The 23,207-nt window shown below is 50.3% G+C and overlaps 3 protein-coding genes across 8 annotated transcripts in view; all 3 read left to right on the plus strand.

Moving 5' to 3' along the window:
* The first annotated feature begins 1,258 nt into the window (after positions 1–1,258).
* Positions 1,259–9,302, plus strand: ATP6V0E2 (ATPase H+ transporting V0 subunit e2). 6 transcript variants are annotated; one of them, XM_025378455.1, is made up of 4 exons: positions 1,259–2,544; positions 4,284–4,331; positions 7,343–7,454; positions 7,909–9,302. In XM_025378455.1, exons 1-3 carry the CDS (start codon positions 2,300–2,302, stop codon positions 7,434–7,436), a joined length of 387 nt encoding a protein of 128 aa, XP_025234240.1. In that variant the 5' UTR covers positions 1,259–2,299; the 3' UTR covers positions 7,437–7,454; positions 7,909–9,302. The 6 variants fall into 6 exon arrangements, with proteins under 6 accessions (XP_025234240.1, XP_025234237.1, XP_025234241.1 ...); XM_025378452.1 differs by having other exon boundaries at positions 7,343–7,411; XM_025378456.1 differs by having other exon boundaries at positions 7,343–7,459; positions 7,909–8,257.
* Positions 7,660–9,302, plus strand: LOC112620185. The gene has a single exon (XM_025378459.1). It carries the CDS (start codon positions 8,121–8,123, stop codon positions 8,616–8,618), a length of 498 nt encoding a protein of 165 aa, XP_025234244.1. The 5' UTR covers positions 7,660–8,120; the 3' UTR covers positions 8,619–9,302.
* An 11,866-nt stretch (positions 9,303–21,168) lies between these two features.
* The window catches only part of LRRC61 (leucine rich repeat containing 61), a 28,929-nt gene continuing 26,890 nt past the window's right edge, over positions 21,169–23,207 (plus strand). The window contains exon 1 of the mRNA XM_025380325.1: positions 21,169–21,576. The gene's annotated coding sequence lies outside the window, so the exon portion shown is untranslated. The remainder of the gene's footprint in view (positions 21,577–23,207) is intronic.

Genomic DNA, 23,207 nt, shown 5'->3' on the forward strand with positions numbered 1-23,207 from the left:
GGCACAAAGCTGCTCACATCTTCTAGTCACGCTCCAGGGAACAGCAAGAGCTTGTGGGCCCAGATGAGGCTTTAGTGGTTGGAAAAGGAGCCAGTTCCTGGTTTTAATCCCTTCATGGACCTCAGACTATCACAAAGCTGCCAAACAAATGACACATGCAATCACATGCAAATTAGGACAGAAATGAAACATCAAAAACATTAAAGGAAAAGAGAGCTACAGGCTGCTGACATGAGTGGCTGCTCAGACTCAGCCCTGCTTTTGCTTCCGGCCAAAGCCAAGATAAAGGAGCAGAGGCAAGAAAGGAAATACATTGCATTCTACAGCTGTCATTTTATACAGAGGATTCTTTTTTTTTTTTCCAGAACAAAATTCAAAAAAGTCCATCTTTTTTGAGCTACGGAACTTTCCTGGTGCTTTTTTTTTTTTTTTTTTTTTTTTTTTTTGAGATGGAGTCTCGCTCTGTCTCCCAGGCTGGAGTACAGTGCCGCGATCTCAGATCTCAGCTCACTACAAGCTCCGCGGTGATCTCAGCTCACTGCAAGCTCCGCCTCCCGGGTTCACACCATTCTCCTGCCTCAGCTTCCAGAGTAGCTGGGACTACAGGCGCCCGCCACCACGCCCGGCTAAATTTTTTGTATTTTTAGTGGAGACAGGGTTTCACTATGTCAGCCAGGATGGTCTTGATCTCCTGACCTCGTGATCCGCCCGCCTGGGCCTCCCAAAGTTCTGGGATTACAGGCGTGAGCCACTGCACCCAGCCCTCATGGTGATTTTTTGAAGGCCTCAATCGACAGCCTCTTAACTCTATCTCCTGGATGCCAAGCGCACCCTTATCCTAGACCAGTGTTCTCAACAATGCACACACTCTGCATGAGAAAAATAACCATTGTTTACAATCTAGCTAAAATCTCACCTCCTCTAGGGAGTCTTCCTGGATTTCTCCACCCTTTGAATTCTCATAATGGGTATTTGGCTACCTTGATCACAGGGCTCTTAGAACTGTGCTGGCCAGCATTATGATTTTACCAGAATATATCACTCCTCAACTACTTTAGAAACCCCTCGAAGGCTAAGATGGTATTTTATACCTAACAGTTTGGTGTCACCCCATGCCCACCTCCAACATGCATGAATTGAAGGGATGGATAGTGAGGTTTCAACTAGGGAACAGAGAAGGGCGGATGTGACTGGTTCTTGCTTTGGGAAACCGCCAGGAGCACACATCAATGATGGGGTCAGTGCAAGGACAGGCACATTTCCCTTCCGCATCACGTGGGGACTGCGCCTCCCCATGTCATGAAGCCAGGGAATATGTGTGGCCGGCTGCTTAGGGTAGCACTTGTTGCTAGAGACAGCGCCTGGAGGCCACTGATCTGTAAAAGGGATCTCTACAGAAGATGGGGATTTTTGATTGCCACAGAAGAGATATGTGAGATCCAAACGCCCAAGGAGGAAAGCAGGCTCTGAAGTCTCTTCCAGCCCTGATGGAACAAACTACCGAGCCCTATTATGCTAAGTGTTTTCCACATGCCTATTCATTTAATCCTCCAGGAACCTTGTAAGAACGGCCATCCCATTTTATGTTTAAACAAACTGTAGCTACTGACGCAAGGAGTCAGGGATCTAATCCCAAAGCCTCTGCCGGGTTCGCTACAGATGGACGTCCGCGACGATGCCAGCCTTCCGCCTCCCGCCGGGTCTCTGAACGCCGGCCCGGCCGGTCCAACCTCATTCCGCTTCCCGCCAACGAGACGCGAAGCCCCCGCCTGCCCCCAAACGTCTCTGCGCTGCTGGCGCCTTTCTGGCTCCACCGTCTCCGACCCCAGGCCCTGGTCCCCGCCCGCCGCTCCGCTTGTCCTGGGAGTGAGGAGAACGCGTGCCGAGGACCCGGCCAGAGGGAAGGCGGGCACCGCCCTCCCGCTGCGTCTCTGAGGGCGAGGCCATTGCTCCCGCGTCAGACCCCCGCATGGCCGTCAGGTCCGGGGCGGCCCAGGCTGCGGGTCCGCAGAGCGCTTCGGGCCGAGCTGGCGGGGCGCGTACAGGCAGAGAACGCCCCGAAGACCGCTGGGGTGGGATCCCAAGCTCCAGGGACCTTTGGAAATAAGAATGCGGCATGACGTTGGCTGTGCGGGCTCGGGGCGGACGCGGACCCTACAAGCTCATCGCCGAACCCGGACGGCCGCACCCCCTCAACCTCGGCGTTTCTCTCGGTCCGCGGCCCCGCTCAGCCAATCAGCGAGTGGGCTCCTAGGCAGGTCTTGAGTGACAGCGCGGCGGGCTGGGTCCGGAGGTGCGCATGCGCGGACCGGCCCGACTGATCGCTTCGGGCGCTCGACTCCTGTTGCGCATGCTCAGCGCGCTGCCCGGCCGGGGACCCGCGCATCTGCAGCGCCCGCTGCTCGGCCCTGCATCCCACCTGGGCATCCTGCGCCCGGCCATGACGGCGCACTCATTCGCCCTCCCGGTCATCATCTTCACCACGTTCTGGGGCCTCATCGGCATCGCCGGGCCCTGGTTCGTGCCGAAGGGACCCAACCGCGGGTAAGGAAGGCGCGCAGGCCCTGCAGACCTCTCCACCCCGGCCCCTTGGCCGGGCTCTCCCCTCCGCCCCGGGGCGGCGGCTTCCTGCCCGGCAGCGAGCGTCCGCAGGAGGGACGCCAGGAACCCGGACGCCACCTCTGAGGTCTCTCTGCACCTGGGTCTCTGACAGCCGGGAACAGGCAGGAGGTGGGGCGAGAGGGCATATACAGAAGGTAAAGAGAAGAGTGACATTAGAGATGGCTGTCATCCCTCCTGCAGCCAGTAAAGGGCACAGGTGGCACTGACGCAGTTTCTCCACTCCTTGCTAGCTGTGTGACCTGGAGCCAATATCAAGTCTCAGTTTCTTTATGGGTAAAATGGAGATAATGTCGACTCCTGCCTTAAAAGGCTGCTGTGAGGATGACCTGCGGTAACGCATTTAAAACCCCTCGAGTGCATGGCACTTTGTAGGTATGGGATAAGTTTCGCTGGCGTTATTTTTCGAAGGTCCTCTAGCAGATTGCTGCGCCATTCACCAGTTTCTGCTTCATATTATCCTCAGTTGCAAAGCACCCTTCCCTTGACTGCATGTTCCCAGAGGCTGGAGTTTGTCCAATTCACCATTGTCTACCCAGTGCCCAGCCAGGACTGGCACAACCTGCTTAGTAATGTTGAAAAAGGGATCCAGTGCTCCTGTCTCCAGCACCAGCTTGCAGTGCTTTACATCAAAGATCAAGGGCCTGGTTTGGATTAGAGTTAGCTTTCCCAAAGGCCCTTTGGACTTGTGAGTGCTGCCTTTGTTCTTAAAGACGAGCAAGGCTTGGGATCCCACAGCTTCACTTTGTAAACCATTTTCATGTCTTGCATCTCCTGCTAATCTTGGTGAGTTCTTGCTTCAGTTTGACTGAAATTTCTCTTGCTGCACTTGAAGCTTCTGTCTCTGGTCTTCTTTGAGTACACACAAAGTGGCTAGTCCCTGTTCTCTTTGTAACAAGTCACCGGGCCTCAGAAGTGGCTCACAGGCTGCCTGCTTCTTGTCCTGTCTTCTAGCCTATTGTTTTCCTTCCCCTTGCTCCATGAATTTTGAATTCCACAGACCACTCCCTGGTGGGTTTCCACAAATGCAGCTCTGAGCACTGCCTTTCCGCAACACATCTGCATTAAGATGGAGAAATACTGGGTGGTAGAGAAGGGAGATGAAGGGAAGGATTCTTTTTTTTTTTTTTTTTTTTTTGAGACGGAGTCTTGCTCTGCCGCCCAGGCTGGAGTGCAGTGGCCGGATCTCAGCTCACTGCAAGCTCCGCCTCCCGGGTTCACGCCATTCTCCTGCCTCAGCCTCCCGAGTAGCTGGGACTACAGGCACCCGCCACCTCGCCCGGCTAGTTTTTTGTATTTTTAGTAGAGGCGGGGTTTCACCGTGTTAGCCAGGATGGTCTCAATCTCCTGACCTCGTGATCCGCCCATCTCGGCTTCCCAAAGTGCTGGGATTACAGGCTTGAGCCACCGCGCCCGGCCGGGAAGGATTCTTAAGGCAACTTGGATGTGGTCAAGGTTGGCCTCTCTGTGAGGTGACACTTTCAGTTTTTATTTTCTGGCTTGCTATTCTTACCCTGAGTAGAACTCAGCCTCCTGTGTTCAGGAGGCATCAGGAAGGCCAATGGAAAAGAGCTGACACCAGGAGCTCTTCTTGCTCTGGTCCTGGCCAGGCATTGTGAGGTGCTGGCTGCATCTGTCCTGACCCGTGTCCTCTTCTGCTGCAGAGTGATCATCACCATGCTGGTCGCCACCGCCGTCTGCTGTTACCTCTTGTAAGTACTACTCTCCCCAGCTCAAAATCAGCCAGTTCCTTTGTCCTCCCTCCTTTCTTCTTCACCCTAGCCCGCTCTTCCTTCTGTCCTGGTAGTAAATGCCTTTTGAAAGGCTGAACCTGTAAAACAACAGGAGTGGAGGTGGTGTGGAATGGGAAAGAGAGCAGTGGGCCAGAAGTCATGAACCCTGGGCTCTGGATCTGGCTCTGCCCCAGTGTTTTGGCCCCGTGGGCTGTAGTTTTCTCACCTGGGCAAGGAAGGAGTCGGGCCACGTCAATGCTGTCTGTGCCTGACTGGGTCACCTGGAGTGATTGTTCAAACACAGTTTTCAGGCTGCACCCTAGAGCCATGAAATTACAACTCTCGAGATCTGCACTTGGGAATTCCTGTTGTTCATGAATGCCCCCAGGTGACTGGAATGAAGCCATCTTAGAACCACTAGGTGAGAGGCCAGGCACGGTGGCTCACGCCTGTAATCCCAGCACTTTGGGAGGCTGAGGAGGGTGGATCACAAGGTCAGGAGTTCGAGACCAGCCTGGCCAACATAGTGCAACCCCATCTCTGCTAAAACTACAAAAATTAACCAGGCCTGGTGGCGCATGCCTGTAGTCCCAGCTATTCAGGAGGCTGAGGCAGGAGAATCGCTTGAACCTGGGAGATGGAGGTTGTGGTAAGCCAAGATCATACCACTGCACTCCAGCCTGGGCAACAGAGTGAGAATCCAACTCTAAAAAAAGAACCAGTAGGTGAGAGTAAGTCTTCAAACTTGGGATAGGTACCCTGGGGATATAGAAGAACATTCCCAGGGACTCGAGTACCTGGACAGTGTGAGGGAATCAGTTTCCAGATCCTCAGTGTCCATTGTTTGGTCTCTTGCCAAAACTGCCATTCACAATAGCCAATCCCTCTTTATTAAATTTTTTTAAAAAGGAAAAAGAAAAAGGCCCTGCCCCCGCATCCATCCCAATCCTGCTGTTACATTGCTCCGCATTTAGACGATCCTGGCTGCCAACCAAGAGATAAGTTCAAGTTCTAGTTTGCGGGGAGGCCTGTCTCGTGGTTAATCGAGCTGCATTAAGGCTGTTGGGCTTCCCATCTTCCTATGTCTTGTACATTATTTTTATGGGTTAAGCTTGGCATAGTTGGGTGTTCTTAGAACAGTCAAAACAGGACAGGTAAAGTGATGAGATGCTGATTCTTTAAGAGGTAACAGATTCTTTTGAAAGCAACTGGAATATTTTCCAGGGTTGCCAAATTTTTCAAATACATAAGACAAAACTCACTTTCAAAAAATTTACTTGATTTCTGATTTGATGTATGTTATCATAGTTAAAACTATTTTATCTGATTAGATCATGGATTCTTTATTCCTGTTAATCAATTCTCTTATTTTACCTTATGTTTGATTGATTGATTGATTGAAATGGGGTCTTGTCAAGACCCCTGGTCTTGAGACCAGGCCAGTATGGTCTCAAACTCCTGGGCTCAAATGATCCTTCTGCCTCAGCCTCCCCAAGGAGCTGGGATGACAGGTGCACACCACTGCACCTGGCTGTTAACTAATTAGTTAATTGCCATGGTCTTACTCTGTTGCCCAGGCTAGAGTGCAGTGGTGGGATCATAGCTCACTGCAGCCTCAACCTTCTGGGCTCAAGCCATCCTCCCACCTCAGCCTAGCTTTGACCACAGGCGTGTGCCACCACGCCTCGCTGATTTTTAAATTTTCTGTAGGGACAGGGTCTTGCCATGTGGCTAAGGCTGTGCTTGAACTCCTTGGCTTAAGCGATCCTTCCACCTCAGCCTCCTGAGTAGCTAGGATTACAGGCACACGCCACTGCACCCGGAAATGTATAAGCCCTCCTACTGACAAAAACTAAACTTGTTAGAAATAATGATGACTCTTAACACGTGGTTTAACTTAAACACACTTTTTTTTTTTTCAAAATTCTTCCTGGACAGAGCATCTCTAAGGCCCTTTCTCTTAATGCTATTTCTAGGTCCTTCAGGGCTTGACAAAAGATTCTCACCTGCCCATGGCAGGGCCTCAGAGGAGCTTGGGTTTGGTAGCTGGGCGGGTGGGGGAGACGGAGTCTACACAAGATGTGGGGTAATCCCAAATACTGACCGAATCAACATACGGGAAACAGAAAGCACACTGCACATTGGATGCATAGAGGTAGAAAGGTGGGGCCATTCTAAGAAAATGTGACACCTAGCAATTATATTTACAAAACATAAACTCAGAGAGAATGCTGATGTAAAGGAGGTAACAATTTCTCATGGCTTCCTGGGCGTTAGGTCCTCCTACCTACTGTGAGGGATTCATAGAGGAACAATATCGATCCTTCCTGCAGAAACAGACAAAGCAGTGTGGATGGTCATGGGGGGCAGAGCATGGGGACCTACTAACTACGGTGGCAATGAAGGTGGGAGCTTTGTCACGAATGACGGGCCAGACAGCCACCCAGACGTCCAACAGTGATGACAGGTGGGACCAGGTCCCTGAGGGTTTTCTGGCCTGAACAGCAGTGGCCTGGCAGCAGCCTAGGCAGGAGGCCCCGGACCCGACAGCTCCTCACGTCTTGGGGTAGTTCCTTCTCTCTCCTAAGAGGAGATGATTCTGATGTGCTGCCCGCCAGGCCCACCCTGTTTGCTCTGGTGTGTGGAGCCTGGGGAGCCTGGACAGAAATGTCTGAGGGCACAGCTGGGAGTCGCTCCCAAAGCGCCCCTGAGGCTGCCTCCCCTCTTCCCTAACCCCAGGTTCAGCCCCAACTCGGGGATCCTTCAGATCTACCGAACATCAAATGAAACCGAAACCAAACCCACAAATGCCATACCAACCCCATGCACCTGCGGGAGTGTGGATGGCGCCCTGGGCCCTTCACCCTGGGAACACAGGCCCTGCCATCTGCTGGGTTGGCCGCATCCAAAAGAATGTGACTGAGGCCTCCCCTGTGGGTGTGGGAGGACCCTCCTGTGCCAGGCTCACCACGCTTTGCTGTCCCTGGCAGCTGGCTCATCGCCATCCTGGCACAGCTAAACCCCCTGTTCGGGCCCCAGCTGAAGAATGAGACCATCTGGTACGTGCGCTTCCTGTGGGAGTGACCTGCCTGCCTGACCCAGGTACTGTGTGGACGAGGGGTGGGGCAGGTACCATGTGGGCGAGGGGTGTGGGTGAGAGTGACCTGCTGCCCCGACCCAGGTACTGTGTGGGCAAGCAGTGTGGGTGGGGAAGAGGGGAAAGAAAAGGCCGTGGTTAGACTTCTTGTTGGGATTCAGGCATCTATTTATTTCGTGAAAAAAAAAAAGGCGGGGAAAGGACTGAGCATGGACTCCCTGCCTGCCTGGCACTGTGTTGGCCGCCAGGGATGAAATGGGAGCCATGCTCCCAGCACCACTCCCCACCCCCCATCCTCACAGCACTTCACCCCAACGCAAGACCCTAATCTGGACGGAGGGAGGGAGAGGGTAAGCTGAGGACCATCTGGGCAAGGGTGAGGGGGCTTTCCAGGGAGGGTCGGGGGGAGCGGAGTCTCCACCCCAAGGCCGGGACCCTTCCATGTGATGTGCTTTTCAGGTGCCCAGCTCTCAGAATGCCTGTGGCTCCACTGTCCCTGACAACCCCTTCGTCCGGACCCTCCCCCACACAGCTGTGTCTGGTCTCCAGCTCCCTCCTGCTGGCACCCAGAGACCCAGACCTGCAGGGCCTGCCTGGTCCCTGGAAGTCTTCCCAGTCTTCCCAGCCAGCCTGGGCCCTGGGGAGCCCTGGGCACAGCAGTGGCTGAGGGGATGTCCTGCTCCAGTACCCGCACTGCTCTGGAGTTCGCCCTCTTTCCCAAGGAGATGCTGCTGGGGAGCTGGTATGGGCGGGCTCCTTCCCTTTACGGATGGGGCAGATGCCAGGACTCAGCCCATCCTGAGGAGGACCCGTGTCCGCGTGGAGGGTGCTCTGGCCCAGGCCTGGGAGTCGGTGCCCCTTCAGCAGCTCTGCCACCATCCTGCTGGGAACTGGTGGGCCTCTATTGGGTTATAGGCAAGGCCTTTTCTCTGGCATGGAATTGTTACTTTTCTGACACATCTAGATGTGAAATTTCTGAAAATGTTAAAGTAGAGAAACATTCACACACAAAAAGCAACATAGTCATGTGGGTCCAGATGGCCTCAGTCCTAGATATTGGCACCCTTTGCTGTGTCTCCTCAGAATATCCTGTTCCCCCTCCTCCCACCCAGACCTCCCCTCAGCAGATGTCTTCCCTCCCCGACCCCAGCCTGTCAGTGCAGGTTTGACACGCTGCACTGCACTGAGCACAGGGCAGGTTTGGGCCCTGACTTGGGCCTCAGGCTGCAGTGGGGGTGGATTTCAGAGCCTCTCATGGCAGCATCTAAGTGACCAGAGCTGGGATGAGAGAGGGGAAGGGGCAGTGGGAGTGGCGCTATGGGGCGGGCCAGCCCTGCTCCTGCACCAGCCCTGCCCTCTGCCCCTGGGCCCTGAGCTCTGTGCTAGGGATGGTGAAGAATGGGGGCGTGCCGGCCTGGCAGGAGTGGGAAGCAACACGCAGGGGCCCCGGGCCTCTCCAGCCTTGCCCTCATGCTTACCCAAGCTCCCGGTGTGGTTAGTGGTTAGCACAGAGCTCACCCGCCTTGCCTGGCTCCCAGCTGAGGGCCTGTCCTCACCGGTGCTCCAGGGGAAGAAACGCCAGCCTTGCTTCTGTATGGACTGCTGATCTGGCCTGCTGTCCTGTTCAGTGGGCATTGTCTTTCGAGCAGCAGGAGAATAGGATGCCTCTCACTTACATGCCAGTTCCCGGCTGGCCGGCTGCTCAGGGCTCAGGCTGGGGCCTCCCATTGACATCCTCCCCCAACACTCCCTCTCCGGGCCTCCGTTGCCCCTCCTGTTGGGTGAGGGTGTTGAGTGTGACTTGTGTTGAAAACCTGGTTCATATCTAATAAATAATGGTGATGAAAAGATTACTGTTTGGTGACAAAGCCCTGGCCTCTGCCTGTGCGCAGGTCCCCTGCCCCGCCGACCTGATTCTTGTTTCTCCGATGGGTGGGTCTGGGGAGGGGAGCAGGGAAGGATTTCGGGAGCTGCAGTTATGAACACAGACACCCAGGACTGCTTTCCTGAGATCTGGAGGAAAATCCGGCCCGCTGCTGACTGCCCAGATTCCGCGGAGAACCAGGCCTGGCAGGAAGACCAAGGACTTGTTCAAGTGCAGCTTTGAGCACCACTCGTCTGGGCCCCAGAGGACAGAGTGCAGGACTCCTGGGGCTGTGCAGTGAAGCAGGTCCCCAGCAGCTCCAAGGCCTGCCTCATGAAATAGCCTAGGGCTGGGATCTGCCAGCGCGGCTTCCTGCAGGGCCAGTGGGGAAGCGGGCAGCAGGAGCCCAGCCCTCCAGCCCAGCCTGTCGCTCAGGACAGAGCTGAAAGAACTTCCCTGGAGGGACAGGAGGGTGGGGCGGGACTGGAAGGCGCACAATGGAGGCACCAGAGCACTGAGGGCGGAAAGCCAGCTGAGGAGCTTGGATGGATCCCAAGGGCCATGGAGCTGTGAAAGGGATTTAAAGCAGGGCCGTGACACGGCCATCTGGATTTCTAGCGTTATCTCTACAAGCTACACAGTGGCTGGCAGGCTGGTCTGACATCTTTATTAGGGCCCCTGGTGGAAGTGGTGAGGACAGAGAAGCCGGGGGGAGCTGCGTGACTGTGACCCATAGAGACTGAGGCTGCCAGTGGTGGGGAGTACAGCAGGGGCAGGTCTGAGAGTGGCTGTGGGAGCTGGGGTGTTTTGTTTTTTGTTTTCTGCTGAGTCGTGTGTGTCCAGGGCACCCTATGGAAGTGTTGGTAGTGGTTGGATGGGTGGGGTGGATGGTCAGGAGGAAGATGAGGCTGCAGGATGAAGAGTTGGAGCCATCGGCATAAATAACTGGTGATCCCTGAGGGGTGCAGGTTGCTCAGGGGGTTCCGTGTGAGAGAAACCCAGAAGAGAACCCCAGGGAGTGTGAGGTCACGGGGTGGGTGGGGGAAGGTGGGCCCATGGAGGATGCTGGGAGGTTGCAGGCAGCCAGAAGACAACCAGGTGAGTGTCACTCAGGAGGATGAGAGGTTCAACAGGAGAGAGTGGTTGAGGCAACACAGACCCCCATTGTCCTCTACCTCCAAGAAGTCAAGGTCAGCTGGCATCTTTGGTGATGGGCAGTAAAGTCAGACTGCAGTGGGCTGGGAGTGAGTGGGCAGGTGGGGGCTGAAAAACACAGTGACTTCAGGATGGGGACCCTGTGGACCCAGTGAAGCTGGACCTGGAAAGATGACACTAAACAAGGAGGGACCTTCTGGGCCCATTTTCCCAGGTCGCTGTGGGTCAGCCCTGGGCCTGGGGGAACCACTCAGCCAGTTCCTGCAACTGCATCTCTACAGCCACACCCAGCCCGCCACGGGCCCACCATGGGGACTTCAGGTTCAGGATGCTGAAGATCCGCGTTGGCCCAGGATTGGGGTGGGGGGCATGTATCCCAAATGACTGCTTCCCCGTCTCGGTTTCTGCTGAGTTCTTGCCTTCCATAATGTTGGATTGGTGGCATCTTTAGACACTCTCCCGGGATGTGTGTGGCTGTCGGTGAATTCTCACTGAGCACCCTGGGCGGCATCATCTGGGCCTGGGAGGTGGAGTCCTGGAGAGCTGCTTCCTGCTCTCTGGGCAGCCTCTGGACTGCTGAGGGCCGGCAGCTCCTTCCCAGGCAGGGTGGCCTTTCTCACGTCTTCGACCCTTCCTTCCTGTGCAGCCATTCCAGGAGAGAGGAGAGGGACCCAGAGCTCATGTCCACTGCACTCCCTGGCGCGATCTAGTCTCCCACGCTTTGGTGAGGACCATGTTCCTCCCAGAGGCTTTCTCTCCACGCCCGAGGCGGGAACCTGCAGGGTGAGTGGGTCTGTCAAAGATAAACTAAGCTGGACCTTAGTTAAAGCTACGAAAACAGATCTTATTCATTAACCACTGACGGGAGAAGCTGAGCTCCATTCGGATCTGTGCAGGGGGACTGGACAGTTTAATGGGAGAACGTAGGAGTCGGGAAAGGGCACTCCGGGGCTCAGGAACCATGGGAGTGAAGAATTACAAAGGGCTGTTTGTGTTATTGTGGCCGGGCCAGCTGTGTGTGCCAGCTGGCAGTGATGGAAATTAGCTTCTGTCCTCCCCCAGAGCCTGGGAGACAGGCCCCATCCTTCCTGATGATGCCATTTCAAAGGACTGGCTCTCAGGCTCTTGAGAAAGACACTCCCGGACAGACATGCGTGTACATCTCAAAGGGACAAGGGAAGGAGGTACGACTCTAAGCGTTTTTAACGTAAATGCTCTAAGAAAGTTGGGTGGGGGGGTGGTCAGAGGCCTGTTGTCAGGTGTTGGTAGGAACAAACACTGAACGATTTTGACGGCCTTGAGCTTTTCAGACAGGAACTCAAAGGGTGGCCAGGTGGTCCCAGGGATGCCACTTTGGGCTGCCAGAAGCCATGCTAGGGTTGGTCCAGTCTCTTGGTGCAGGGGTTTGGACGCAGTCACTATGTACCCAACTTCTGTTAGAGTTCTCAGTTTCAAACCCCACCCACCTCCCCCAATGTGGGAGGCACATCAGTAAATATCAGCCTCTGATGCTCATGAACCTACACGATGCAAAAGAGCTCTAAAAATGGACCGTGGCTGACAGCAGGGCAGCCCTGAACCATACCAAGTGGCAGACCAGGAAGTGGCCTTGGAGGCCACGCTGAGAGGGAGAACAAAGCCACTGAGGAAAAAAAAAGTAAAGGTAACCAAGAAAAGTTAAGCTGCACACAAAGAGTATGGCCAACAGAGGGCAGCACCTACGGGCAGGATGAAGTCTCCAGGGAGACCTTGTCCAGTCGGTGCATCGCTGGGGGTGGATGGTGTGGAGGTCAGAGATGGTGGCCCTAGAGCCACAGGCTTGAGCAGGGAGCCACAATAATTCTCCAGACAATACCACAGCCTGGAGGAAACGCCCTTCAGGAATATTTCATAGTGGCAATGGCTGACGAGCATTGAGCCATTACAAGGTGCCAGGCACTGCTTCGGAAACCAAAGGACCATGCTGAAGAGCCCTGCCGTTCTCCAGTCTGATCCCAGGCTTCCTGAGTCGTCTTCTGGTTCCATCTTCCCGAACTGTTTCCTACCTCAACATCCCTGAGAGATCTAGCACATTCCATTCTGTAACAGGGATGCCACAGATTCTTGGTGGAGGGAGGGAGGTGCTGCTCCTGCTGGCCATAGGGTGCACGCTCCCTGCAGTAGCCCCCGAAGAGCAGCCCTTGGTTAATTTTGGCTACTTTGAACAGAAATAGGATAGTTGATAATTCTGGAAAAGTGAGGAGCTGGAGGTGAAGTGAGAGGCGTGGCTAATCTTATCTGCGTGCTGGACGTGACCTTCCGCTGATAAAGCTTTGGGCTTCCGGGAATGAAATCAGCTGGCAGCCACCGCAGTTTTGCTTGACTTGTAACACCGGAAGATGAGGGCAGATGATCAGAGTCCTGTGTGCATTTAGGCCACAGACTGGGTTAGCAAATCTAAATACGAATCTCTCATTGGGGAAATATTGGTCAAAAGGTAGAGAATTTCAGTTAGACAAGAGGAGTAAGTCCAAGAGACCTAGTGTGCAGCCCACAGTGACAAAGTGCTCAACAGTGTGTTGTATGCTTGGAAATTGATAAGAGTACATTTCACAAAATGAAAAGTGAGGTATGCATTTGTTATTAGCTCAATTTAGCCATTTCACAATGTATACACATTTCCAAACATGGTATACACCTACATGTACGCAATTTTTGTCAACTTAAAAATAATTGAAAAAAAAAAAAAAAGAATCACTCAAGCCAAACAAAACAACCCATGGAATTCTGGGATGGAAGCCATGCCTATTACAACAGAACCTCCAGGGATGAAGGAGGCTGGGGCTTTAGCCAGCTCTCCAGGTGCCTCTGCCACAGGCAGACCCACACGGGGCCAGAGTTCGGGAATCATGCGCCAGGTGCGGCCTGCAGTGCTACTTGTCAATGTGGAGTGTGGTCTACCTGTAATAGAATAACCTGGAATGCTTGAAAGTACAGGTTCCTGGGTTCCACACTGCACCCTGCAGGTTTAGAGTCTCACACGGGATTCTAGACTTCACATTTTAAACCAGCTCCCAAGGGTTACGGTGCTAACCGAAGCCCTGGAAGACAGGATGTCCAAGCCCTGGCACTGTTGACAATTTGGGCTAGATAATTCTTTGGGTTTTTTTGTGGGGGACGGGGAGCAAGAGAGGGCACTATTCTGTGCATCCTACGATGCTTAGCAGCACCCCTTCCCTTTACCCACCAGATGCTAGCAGAGCCCTTCTCCCTGCTCCTGGCCATGACAACTATAAATGTCTCCAGCCATTTTGAAATGTTCCCTAGGGAAGCACCCCTACCATTGAAACCACTGCTCTAGAACCTCAACCCCTCAAGGGATTTCCAAACTTAGTTATCACCCCAGACCCTCAGGAAAGGAGGCTGGGGGGCCCTGAGGGGAGCCGGATGCCTTCAGCTGGCTTCCCCAGCAGGACTGGAGCTTCTGACCAGAAGACTACACCCCAGCAACAAGGAAGCCCTCAAGCTGCCAGGGACTACCAGGTATCAGAGCAGGCACTGACCCCAGCACGAGCTGGTCCCTCTGCGAGCTGGTGCTTCCCAGGAGGCCGGGGGCAGGGAGCTCCGGCACTGCCCCGAGCCCAGTGGAACTTGGTGTTCTCCCTGCAGGCGGCTCCCTGAGCAGGGTGGGTGGACATGGTTGGGACGGATATTCTCAGACCCCTACAGGACCCCCGCCTTGGCTCTCTAACCTCAGGATTAAGGGTCATGATAGCAGCAAGGGTCTTCCGCCCACCTGAAATGTCAGCATTTCGTCCTCTGACAAAGACCTGGGACACACTGGGGTGGTGACTTCATCTTCCCATTCTGTGTCCCATACAGCAGGAGCCCCAGGCTCTGAATTCCTGCAGATTCTGCAGCGTCAATCACCTGCAATGCCAGGTGCAAAGGCCTTGCCCTTGGCTGGCAGCAATCGATTCAGCAAACATATTTCTCTTTTTTTTCTCTACCCAGCCTCCCAGAAGCAGTTTAACTTCACTTAGCAGCTCAGCTCAGCTTGGAGGTTAAGAGTGCGGAGCCTACACCTGGATCAAATTCCAGCTCTACTGATGATTAGTTGAGTGAAAGTGACTTAATCTTTCTGAGCCTCGTTTTTATTGATGAATCAGGATAATATTAGTAGCACCTGCCTCATAGGAGTTGTGACTATGAACTGAGGTAATCGACTAAAGTGCTTATGTGGTCGATAAATGCTATTAATTTCATTATATTTACATATTAACTATTTAATTCCATGCCACATTTTATTCTGCCAGGATCTCAGCTTCCTTCCCCTTTTCTGTTCCTGTCATGGTCACCACACTGATGCACTTTGGGGAAGAGAAGGTGGCAAGTGCCCTGCGTGCTTTTGTATGTGAGGCAGGACCTGACAAATAAGTGCCATGAAATATACTTAGGGCCTGCTTAGGTATCTGTATTTTTGTGTTTCCTGTCAAATGTCTTTAATGTAAAATGTAGCATCTTCTCAGTAAAAACACAAATGCTTTTGGAGGACGGGGGGAGGAAGCAGATACTGGAATTGGCATGCTGTTTCTAAAGCCCTCTGGGAAAAACAAACATGTAAGAAATAACCAAGACATTCCTGGAAAAGCAGAGCATTGAGAGGGACACTGGCACTCCCAGCTACTAAAAAGTCTAAGATAAAGATACCATCTGCAAGGCTACAGAAATGCAAGCAGTGGGGCTGGCACGTGAACATATAGATGACTCAAGGGGAGAAAATAAGAGTCCAGAAATAAATTTACAATCAGGAATTAAGAATATGATAAACAGCCAGACACAGTATCTGACACCTGTTAATCCCAGCACTTTGGGAGGCCAAGGCAGGTGGATCCCTTGAGCCCAGGAGTTCGAGACCAGGCTGGGCGTCATAGTGAAACCCTGTCTCCACTCAAAATACAAAAATTAGCTGGGTGTGTGTAGAGGTGTGAGCCTGTAGTCCCAGCTACTCAGGAAGGCGAAGTAGGGGAAATACTTGAGCCCAGGAGGTTGAGGCTACAGTGGGCAGAGATTGTGCTCCTGCATTCTGGCCTGGGCGACAGAGCGAGACTGACTGGAAGAAAAAAAAATGAATATGATAAACATAGCAAACCAAATACATAAGGAAGAGATGAGTAGGGCAATTAACAGTGTCCAGAGTCCCAGCAGCAAAACGAATACAAAATGGAAGGAAACTAGAAATGTACTAGAAAAAAACATTGGAGAATTTTTAAAATTATCATGTAATAGGGAAGGTCTATCTCAGGGGAAGAAAGAAAGAAATCCAGAGGCTATGAAGATAAAACTTTATACATTTAACTAAATTAAAATTTAAATTTCCTTCAAGGCAAAAACCACACAAGTAGATAAATGAGCAAATGACACAAAAGAATTCACAGAAGACATACAAAAAACTTTTGAGCATGAAGAGATGTTAAACATAATTTAGTCAAGGAAAGCAAATTAAAACAGCAACGTAACCTCCTTGTTACCTTATTAACCTTTTTATTACAGAGAGTGAGACTGTGATAACAGACTGGAGGTCTGTGCTGGCCACTGCAGTGCATCTCCCCATGCTCTTGATGCTCCCATACACGCCAGGCGCCTTCCAGCTGCCAGCACTGGCTTCCTTCCTGGGCAGCAGGCTGGACGTACCATCAGGAGTTGGTATATAAACTGACTCCCAGAGCTGCCTGTAGTGTCGCTGGCTTACACATGTTCTGGATGGCCTACTGGGCCCAGAGAAGATGAAATGTGAGGAGCACACTAATCACAAAATGACCTGAGCCAAGTCGAGCCAATCCTAGGCTAGACTGGCCAAACCCCATGATATGGTTTAGCTGTGGCCCCACCCAAATCTCAACTTCAATTGTATCTCCCAGAATTCCCCTGTGTTGTGGGAGGGACCAAGGGGAGGTAATTGAATCATGGGGACCAGTTTTTCCCATGCTATTCACGTGATAGTGAATGAGTCTCGAGAGATCTGATAGGTTTATCAGGGGTTTCTGCTTTTGCTTCTTCATTTTTCTCTTGCTGCTGCCATGTAAGAAGTGCCTTTTGCCTCCTGCCGTGATTCTGAGGCCTCCTCAACCTTGTGGAACTGTAAGTCCAGTTAAATCTCTTTTTTCCCTCAGTTTTAGGTGTGTCTTTATCACCACTGTGAAAACAGACTACTACAGCCCAGCTGAAGCAGAGACACACTAGCCAAAATTAAATACCTGTTGTTATAAGTCAGTTTTGGGGTGTTTTGTTATGCAGCATTATTGCAACACATCTGACTGATACAGTGCTGTTACATATAGATCTAGTTCATTAGTGATATACACTTTCTTTTTCTACCCCCCTATTAATGACCCCTGTGTTACTTCCAGATTAACAAATAGTAAGCATCTTTTATATGTCTTTGTGCACATTTGCTGGAATTTCTCTAGGACATATATTTAGGAGTCAAAGAGCTTTTAACATTACAAGAGATTGCCAAATTTCTCTCCAAAATGATTGTTTCAGTTTACACTCAGCCAGCCTTGTGTGAGTTTCTGGACTTCATTTGCTATTCATCTTCTTAAATGTTTTCAGTCAGATGATGTGTGTGAAATGGTAGTTTGTTTTATTTTATTTTATTTTATTTTATTTTTATTTTATTTTATTTTATTTATTTATTTTGAGCCAGAGTCTTGCTCTGTCGCCAGGCTGGAGTGCAGTGGCACAATCTCAGCTCACTGCAACCTCCGCCTCCTGGGTTCAAGCAATTCTTCTGCCTCACTCAGCCTCCTGAGTAGCTGGGACTACAGGTGTGCACCACCATGCCCAGCTAATTTTTTTGTGTGTATTTTTAGTAGAGATGGGGTTTCACCGTGTTGGTCAGGATGGTCTCTTATCTCCTAACCTCATGATCCGCCCACCTCAGCCTCCTAAAGTGTTGGGATTACAGGCATGAGCGACAGCGCCTGGCTGGTAGTTTAACTTGCATTTCCCTAATGGCTGCTAAGCTTGACTCCACCTGTTTATTGGACATTTCGGTTTCCACTTCTCTAATTTGCCTACTCAAATCATGAGCTTGCTTTTCTATTACTTTTTTTTGGTCTTTTCCCTATTGATTTATAGAAGTTCTTTATATATTTTTGGCTACAAGTTCCCCTACTCCTAGTGAATCTAGTGCCAGGAAAAGGGAAGGAAGGAGAAGGTGGGGAGAGAGGGCAAGATCAGACAGCCTCATTTCTTTTTCTGCTCTTCAAAACCATTGTTAAAAAAAATGAAAAGCAAACCACAAACTGGAAGAAACTATTTGTAATGCATATATCTTTCAAAAGACTTGTATCTTGAATATATGAAGAACTCATACTTCAACAATATGACAAACCCAAGTTTTAAAAGTGGGCAAATCTGAACCCTTACTTCGAAAGAAGAACTGCAGCCCTACCTTAGATCATGCACAGAAATAAAGTTCAAGAAGGTCAGAGACCTAACCCCAAAGAGCAATATGTCAAAGTGTTTCAAGTAAATCATAAGAGAATGACTTCCTGACATCAGAAAAGGGAATAATTTTCTAAATAAGGCAGGGAAAAGATTGTTGTGGTACATATTTATGAAAGATTGCCATCCAGATTATATAAACAACACTGGCAAATTAATCTGAAAAATACAATTGAAAAATTGGCATGTATATTCCCAGCAACTCACAAGGAGCAAAACTTGAGTGGCCAATCAGTAGGTGAAAAATATATTTAGCCCCATTAGTAATTAGGGAAATGCACATTAAAGTCACAATGAGACATCATTTCACACTCATCAGATGGGCAAGTTATGTCTGCTAGCAGGGGAGGATGGGGGAAATGTAAGTAGGGGTGCAAATGGAGTCAACCAGCTTGGAAAAACAATTTAGCAATACCTTGCCAAGATGAACACCTCAGACTCAAAGACAAGCAGCTTCACTTCTAGGTGTCTATCCTAGAAAATTTCTTGTATATATGTGTGATGAGACATAGACAATGATATTTGTGTAGCAAAAAAAAAAAAAAGAAAACAATTGAATGGCTCCTTCATAGGGAGATGGATAACAAACAGTGGTTGATTCATACAAGGGAGTATTATACTATAAGATGGTTAAAATGATGAACTGGAACTACATATGTCAACATAGGGAAAACAAAGTATAATGCTTAGCTTTTTAAAAAAGCAGTTATAAAATGATATATAGATTGTTTCATATATGTGTATTTCTAACCCTTATTACTGTCACCGGAGAGTCAAACTCTGTAAAACATTTGAAAAGATTTAGTCTGAGTCAAGTATGAGTGACCATGGCCCATGACACAGCCTTCAGGAGACCCTAAGATCATGTGGGTGGGGCACAGCCTAGTTTTATACATTTTAGGGAGACATGAAATATCAATCAAATACATGTAAGATGTACATTAATTTGGTTCATGTCAGGCCTCTGAGCCAAAGCTCACCCATTGCAACTTCTGTGACCTGCACATATACATCCAGATGGCCTGCAGGAGCCAAGAAGTCCAGGGCAGCCAAAAAACCACAAAAGAAGTAAAACAGCCAGTTCCTGCCTTAACTGATTAACCAACATTACAACATTCCACCACCGTGACTTGTCCCTGCCCTACCTTAACTGATCAACCGACCTTGTGAAATTCTTCTGGACAATAAGTCTTATAATCTCCCCATCATGTACCTTGCACCCCCCTCCTCTGCTAACAATAAATAACCACCTTTTACTGTAATTTTCCATTACCTACCCAACTCCTATAAAGCAACCCCTTCCCCATCTCGATTCGCTGACTCCTTTTTCAGACTCAGTCTGCCTGCACCCAGGTGATCAAAAAGCTTTATTGCTCACACAAAGCCTGTTAGGTGGTCTCTTCACACAGAGGCACTTGACATTTGGTGCTGTGACTCAGATCGGGGGACCTCCCTCTAGAGATCAATCCCCCGTCCTCCCGCTTTTTGCTCTATGAGAAAATCCACTTACAACCTTGGGTCCTCAGACCGGCCCAGACAAAACACCTCACCAATTTTAAATCGGGTAAGTGGCCTCTTTTTATTCTTTTCTCCAACCTCTCTCGCTATCCCTCAACCTCTTTCTCCTTTCAATTTCCACGTCACCCTTCGATCTCTCCCTTCCCTTCATTTCCTTTCCCTTTCTGGTAGAGACAGAAAGGACCCCTTTGGTCTGTGGACCCCAAACTCCATTGCCAGTCACTGACTCAGGAAGACAGTCTTCCCTTGGTGTCTGTCATTGCGGATTATTCACCCGCATTCCAGAGGTGTTTAATCACTGTGGGGACACATGCCTTGATCCTCCATCTTGGTGGCAAGTACCACCTCCCCTGGGTGACAAGTACCATCCCCCCTCTCTCTGTGTCTCTACCCCCTCTTTTCTCTAAACTTACCTTTTTACTATGGACAACCTTCCAGCCTCCATTCCTCCTTCTTTCCCCTTAGCCTCTGTTCTTAAAAACTTAAAACCTCTTAACCTCTCACCTGACCTAAAACCTAAGAGTCTTATTTTCTTCTGCAACTCTGCTTGGCCCCAATACAAACTCGACAATGGTTCCAATGGCCAGAAAATGGCACTTTCGATTTCTCCATCCTACAAGACCTGGATAAATTTTGTTGAAAAATGGGCAAATGGTCTGAGGTGCCTTACATCCAGGCATTTTTTACACTTCGTTTCCTCCCTAGCCTCTGCTCCCAATGCGACTCATCCCAACTCTTTCTTCTTTCTCTCCTGTCCGTTTCTTCAGTCTCTATCGCAACCTCAGAGTACTCTGAATCCTCCTTTTCTGCAGACCCCTCTGACCTCTCTCCCCCTCCCCAGGCCACTCCTCGACAGGCTGAATCAAGTCCCAATTCTTCCTCAGCCTCTGCTCCCACACCTTATAATTCTTCTATCACCTCCCCTCCTCACACTCAGTCTGGCTTACAGTTTCATTCCACAACTAGCTCTCTCCCACCTGCCCAACAGTTTCCTCTTAGAGAGGTGGCTGGAGCTGAGGGCATAGTAAGGGTTCATGTACCTTTTTCTCTATCAGACCCTTCCCACATCAGTCAGCATCTGGGCTCTTTCTCATCAGACCCCGCTAAATATATACAGGAATTCCCATATTTGACTCTGTCCTGCAGTTTAACCTGGAATGACTTAAATGTCATCCTGATCTCTCCCCTCTCCCCAGATGAGCGGGAAAGAGTTTATGCCCTAGCCCAATCTCATGCTGACACCTGCTGGCATCATGTGCCAGATATCCAAGAAGGCATCAGGGCAGTTCCCCGAGATGATCCCCGATGGGAATACCAGACAGGCTCCCCAGGTATAGCTAGGCGAGATTACATGGTCTCTTGCCTAGTTGAAGGGCTAAAAAAGGCAGCATACAAAGCTGTTAGTGATGGCAAGCTTAAAGAAGCCACCCAAGGTAAAGACAAAAACCCAGCCCAGTTCTTGACCCGCTTGGTGGCTACCCTTGTACCCTCAGATGCTTTACAGCCCTAGACCCTGAAGGGCCAGAAGGCCATCTTATTCTCAATATGCATTTTATCACCTAGTCAGCTCCTGACATTAGAAAAAGGCTTCAAAAATTGGAATCTGGCCCTCAAACCCCACAACAGGAATTAATCAACTTTGTCTTCAACGTGTTCAACAATAAAGAGGCAGCCAAGCGGCAATGTATTTCAGAGCTGCAACTGCTTGCCTCTGCTGTAAGAGAAACCCCAGCCATACCTTCAGCACATAAAAACTTCAGAACAACCAAACGACAGCCTCCAGCTACTCCTTTAAGCCTTCCTCATGGACCTTGCTTCAAGTGTCGCAAAACTGGCCACTGGGCCAAGAAATGTCTGCAGCCCAGAATTCCTCCGAAGCTGTGTCCCACCTGTGCGGGATCCCACTGGAAATCGTACTGTCCAACTCATATCACAGCCACTTCTAGGGCTGTGGATCAAAGCTCTCTGGATCAAAGCTCTCTGGCTGACTCCTTCCCAGATCTCGGCTTAGCGGATGAAGACTGATGCTGCCCGATTGCCTCAGAAAGCCCCCTGGACCATCACAGATGCCGAGCTTCAGGTAACTTTGACAATGGAGGGTAAGTCCATCCTCTTTTTAATAGATACGGGGGTTACCCACTCCACATTACCTTCTTTTCAAGGGCCTGTTTCTCTTGCCCCCATAACTGTTATGGGTATTGACGGCCAACCTTCTAAACTCTTAAAACTCCCCCACTCTGGTGCCAACTTAGACAACATTCTTTTATGCACTCTTTTTTAGTTAGCCCCACCTGCCCAGTTCCCTTATTAGGCCAAGACATTTTAACTAAATTATCTGCTTCCCTGACTATTCCTGGGCTACAGCCACACCTCATTGCTGTCCTTTTGCCCAATTCAAGGTCTCTTTCATATCCTCCCTTTGTGTCTCCCCACCTTAATCCACAAGTATGGGACACCTCTACTCCTTCTCTGGCAACCAACCATGCACCCCTTACCATTCCATTAAAACCTAATCACCCTTACCCTGCTCAACACCAGTATCCCATCCCACAGCAAGATTTAAAGGGATGAAGCCTATTATCACTTGCCTGTTACAGCATGGCCTTTTAAAGCCTACAGATTCTCCTTACAACTCCCTTATCCTACCCGTTCAGAAGCTGGCTAATTCAAGACCTTTGCCTTTAAAGCCTACAAATTCTCCTTACAACTCTCGTATCCTACCCATCCAGAAACCGAATAAGTCCTACCAGCTAGTCCAAGACCTTTGCCTCATAAATCAAATTGTCCTTCCCATCCATCCTGTTGTGCCAAACCCCTATACTCTCCTCTCCTCAATACCCACTTCCACAACTTATTATTCTGTTATCGACCTCAAAGATGCCTTCTTTACCATCCCCTTGCATCCCTCCTCCCAACTTCTTTTCGCCTTTACTTGAACTGACCCTGACACCCACCAGTCCCAGCAACTCACCTGGACTGTCCTGTCCCAAGGTTTCAGGGACAGCCTACACTACTTTGGTCAGGCCCTCTCTCATGACTTCCTTTCTTTCCGCCTGTCTGCCTCCCACCTTATTCAATATGTTGATGACTTTCTTCTTTCCAGCCCCTCTTACCAATCTTCCCAGCAGAACACTATCCTACTTCTTCAACATCTCTACTCAAAAGGGTACCAAGTATCCCCTTCTAAGGCTCAGATTTCTTCCCCTAGTGTTACATATCTCAGCATAATCCTCCATCAACATACACATGCTCTTCCTGCAGACCGTATTCAGTTAATCTCCCAGACCCCTATCCTGACCACCAAACAACAACTCCTTTCCTTCTTAGGCATTGTTGGATACTTCCAACTCTGGGTACCAGGCTTTGCCATTCTAACCAAACCGCTTAACTGATCCCATAGACCCTAAGTCCTTTCCCCATTCTTCTTTTCATTCTCTCAAAAAGGCCCTAGAAACAGCTCCCACACTAGCACTCCCTGACTCATCTCAACCTTTTTCCTTACACACAGCTGAAATACAAGGCTGTGCTGCTGGAGTTCTCACACAGGAGCCAGGCCCACGACCTATAGCATTTCTATCCAAACAACTTGACCTCACAGTTCTCGGCTGGCCCGCATGTCCACGTATGGTGGCAGCCACTGCTTTAATACTTCTAGAGGCCCTCAAAATCACAAGCTATGCTCCACTTACCCTCTACAGTTCTCACAACCTTCAAGCATTAATATCCTCCT

This window comes from Theropithecus gelada, chromosome 3, assembly GCF_003255815.1.
Source record: "Theropithecus gelada isolate Dixy chromosome 3, Tgel_1.0, whole genome shotgun sequence".
Lineage (NCBI taxonomy): Eukaryota > Metazoa > Chordata > Mammalia > Primates > Cercopithecidae > Theropithecus > Theropithecus gelada.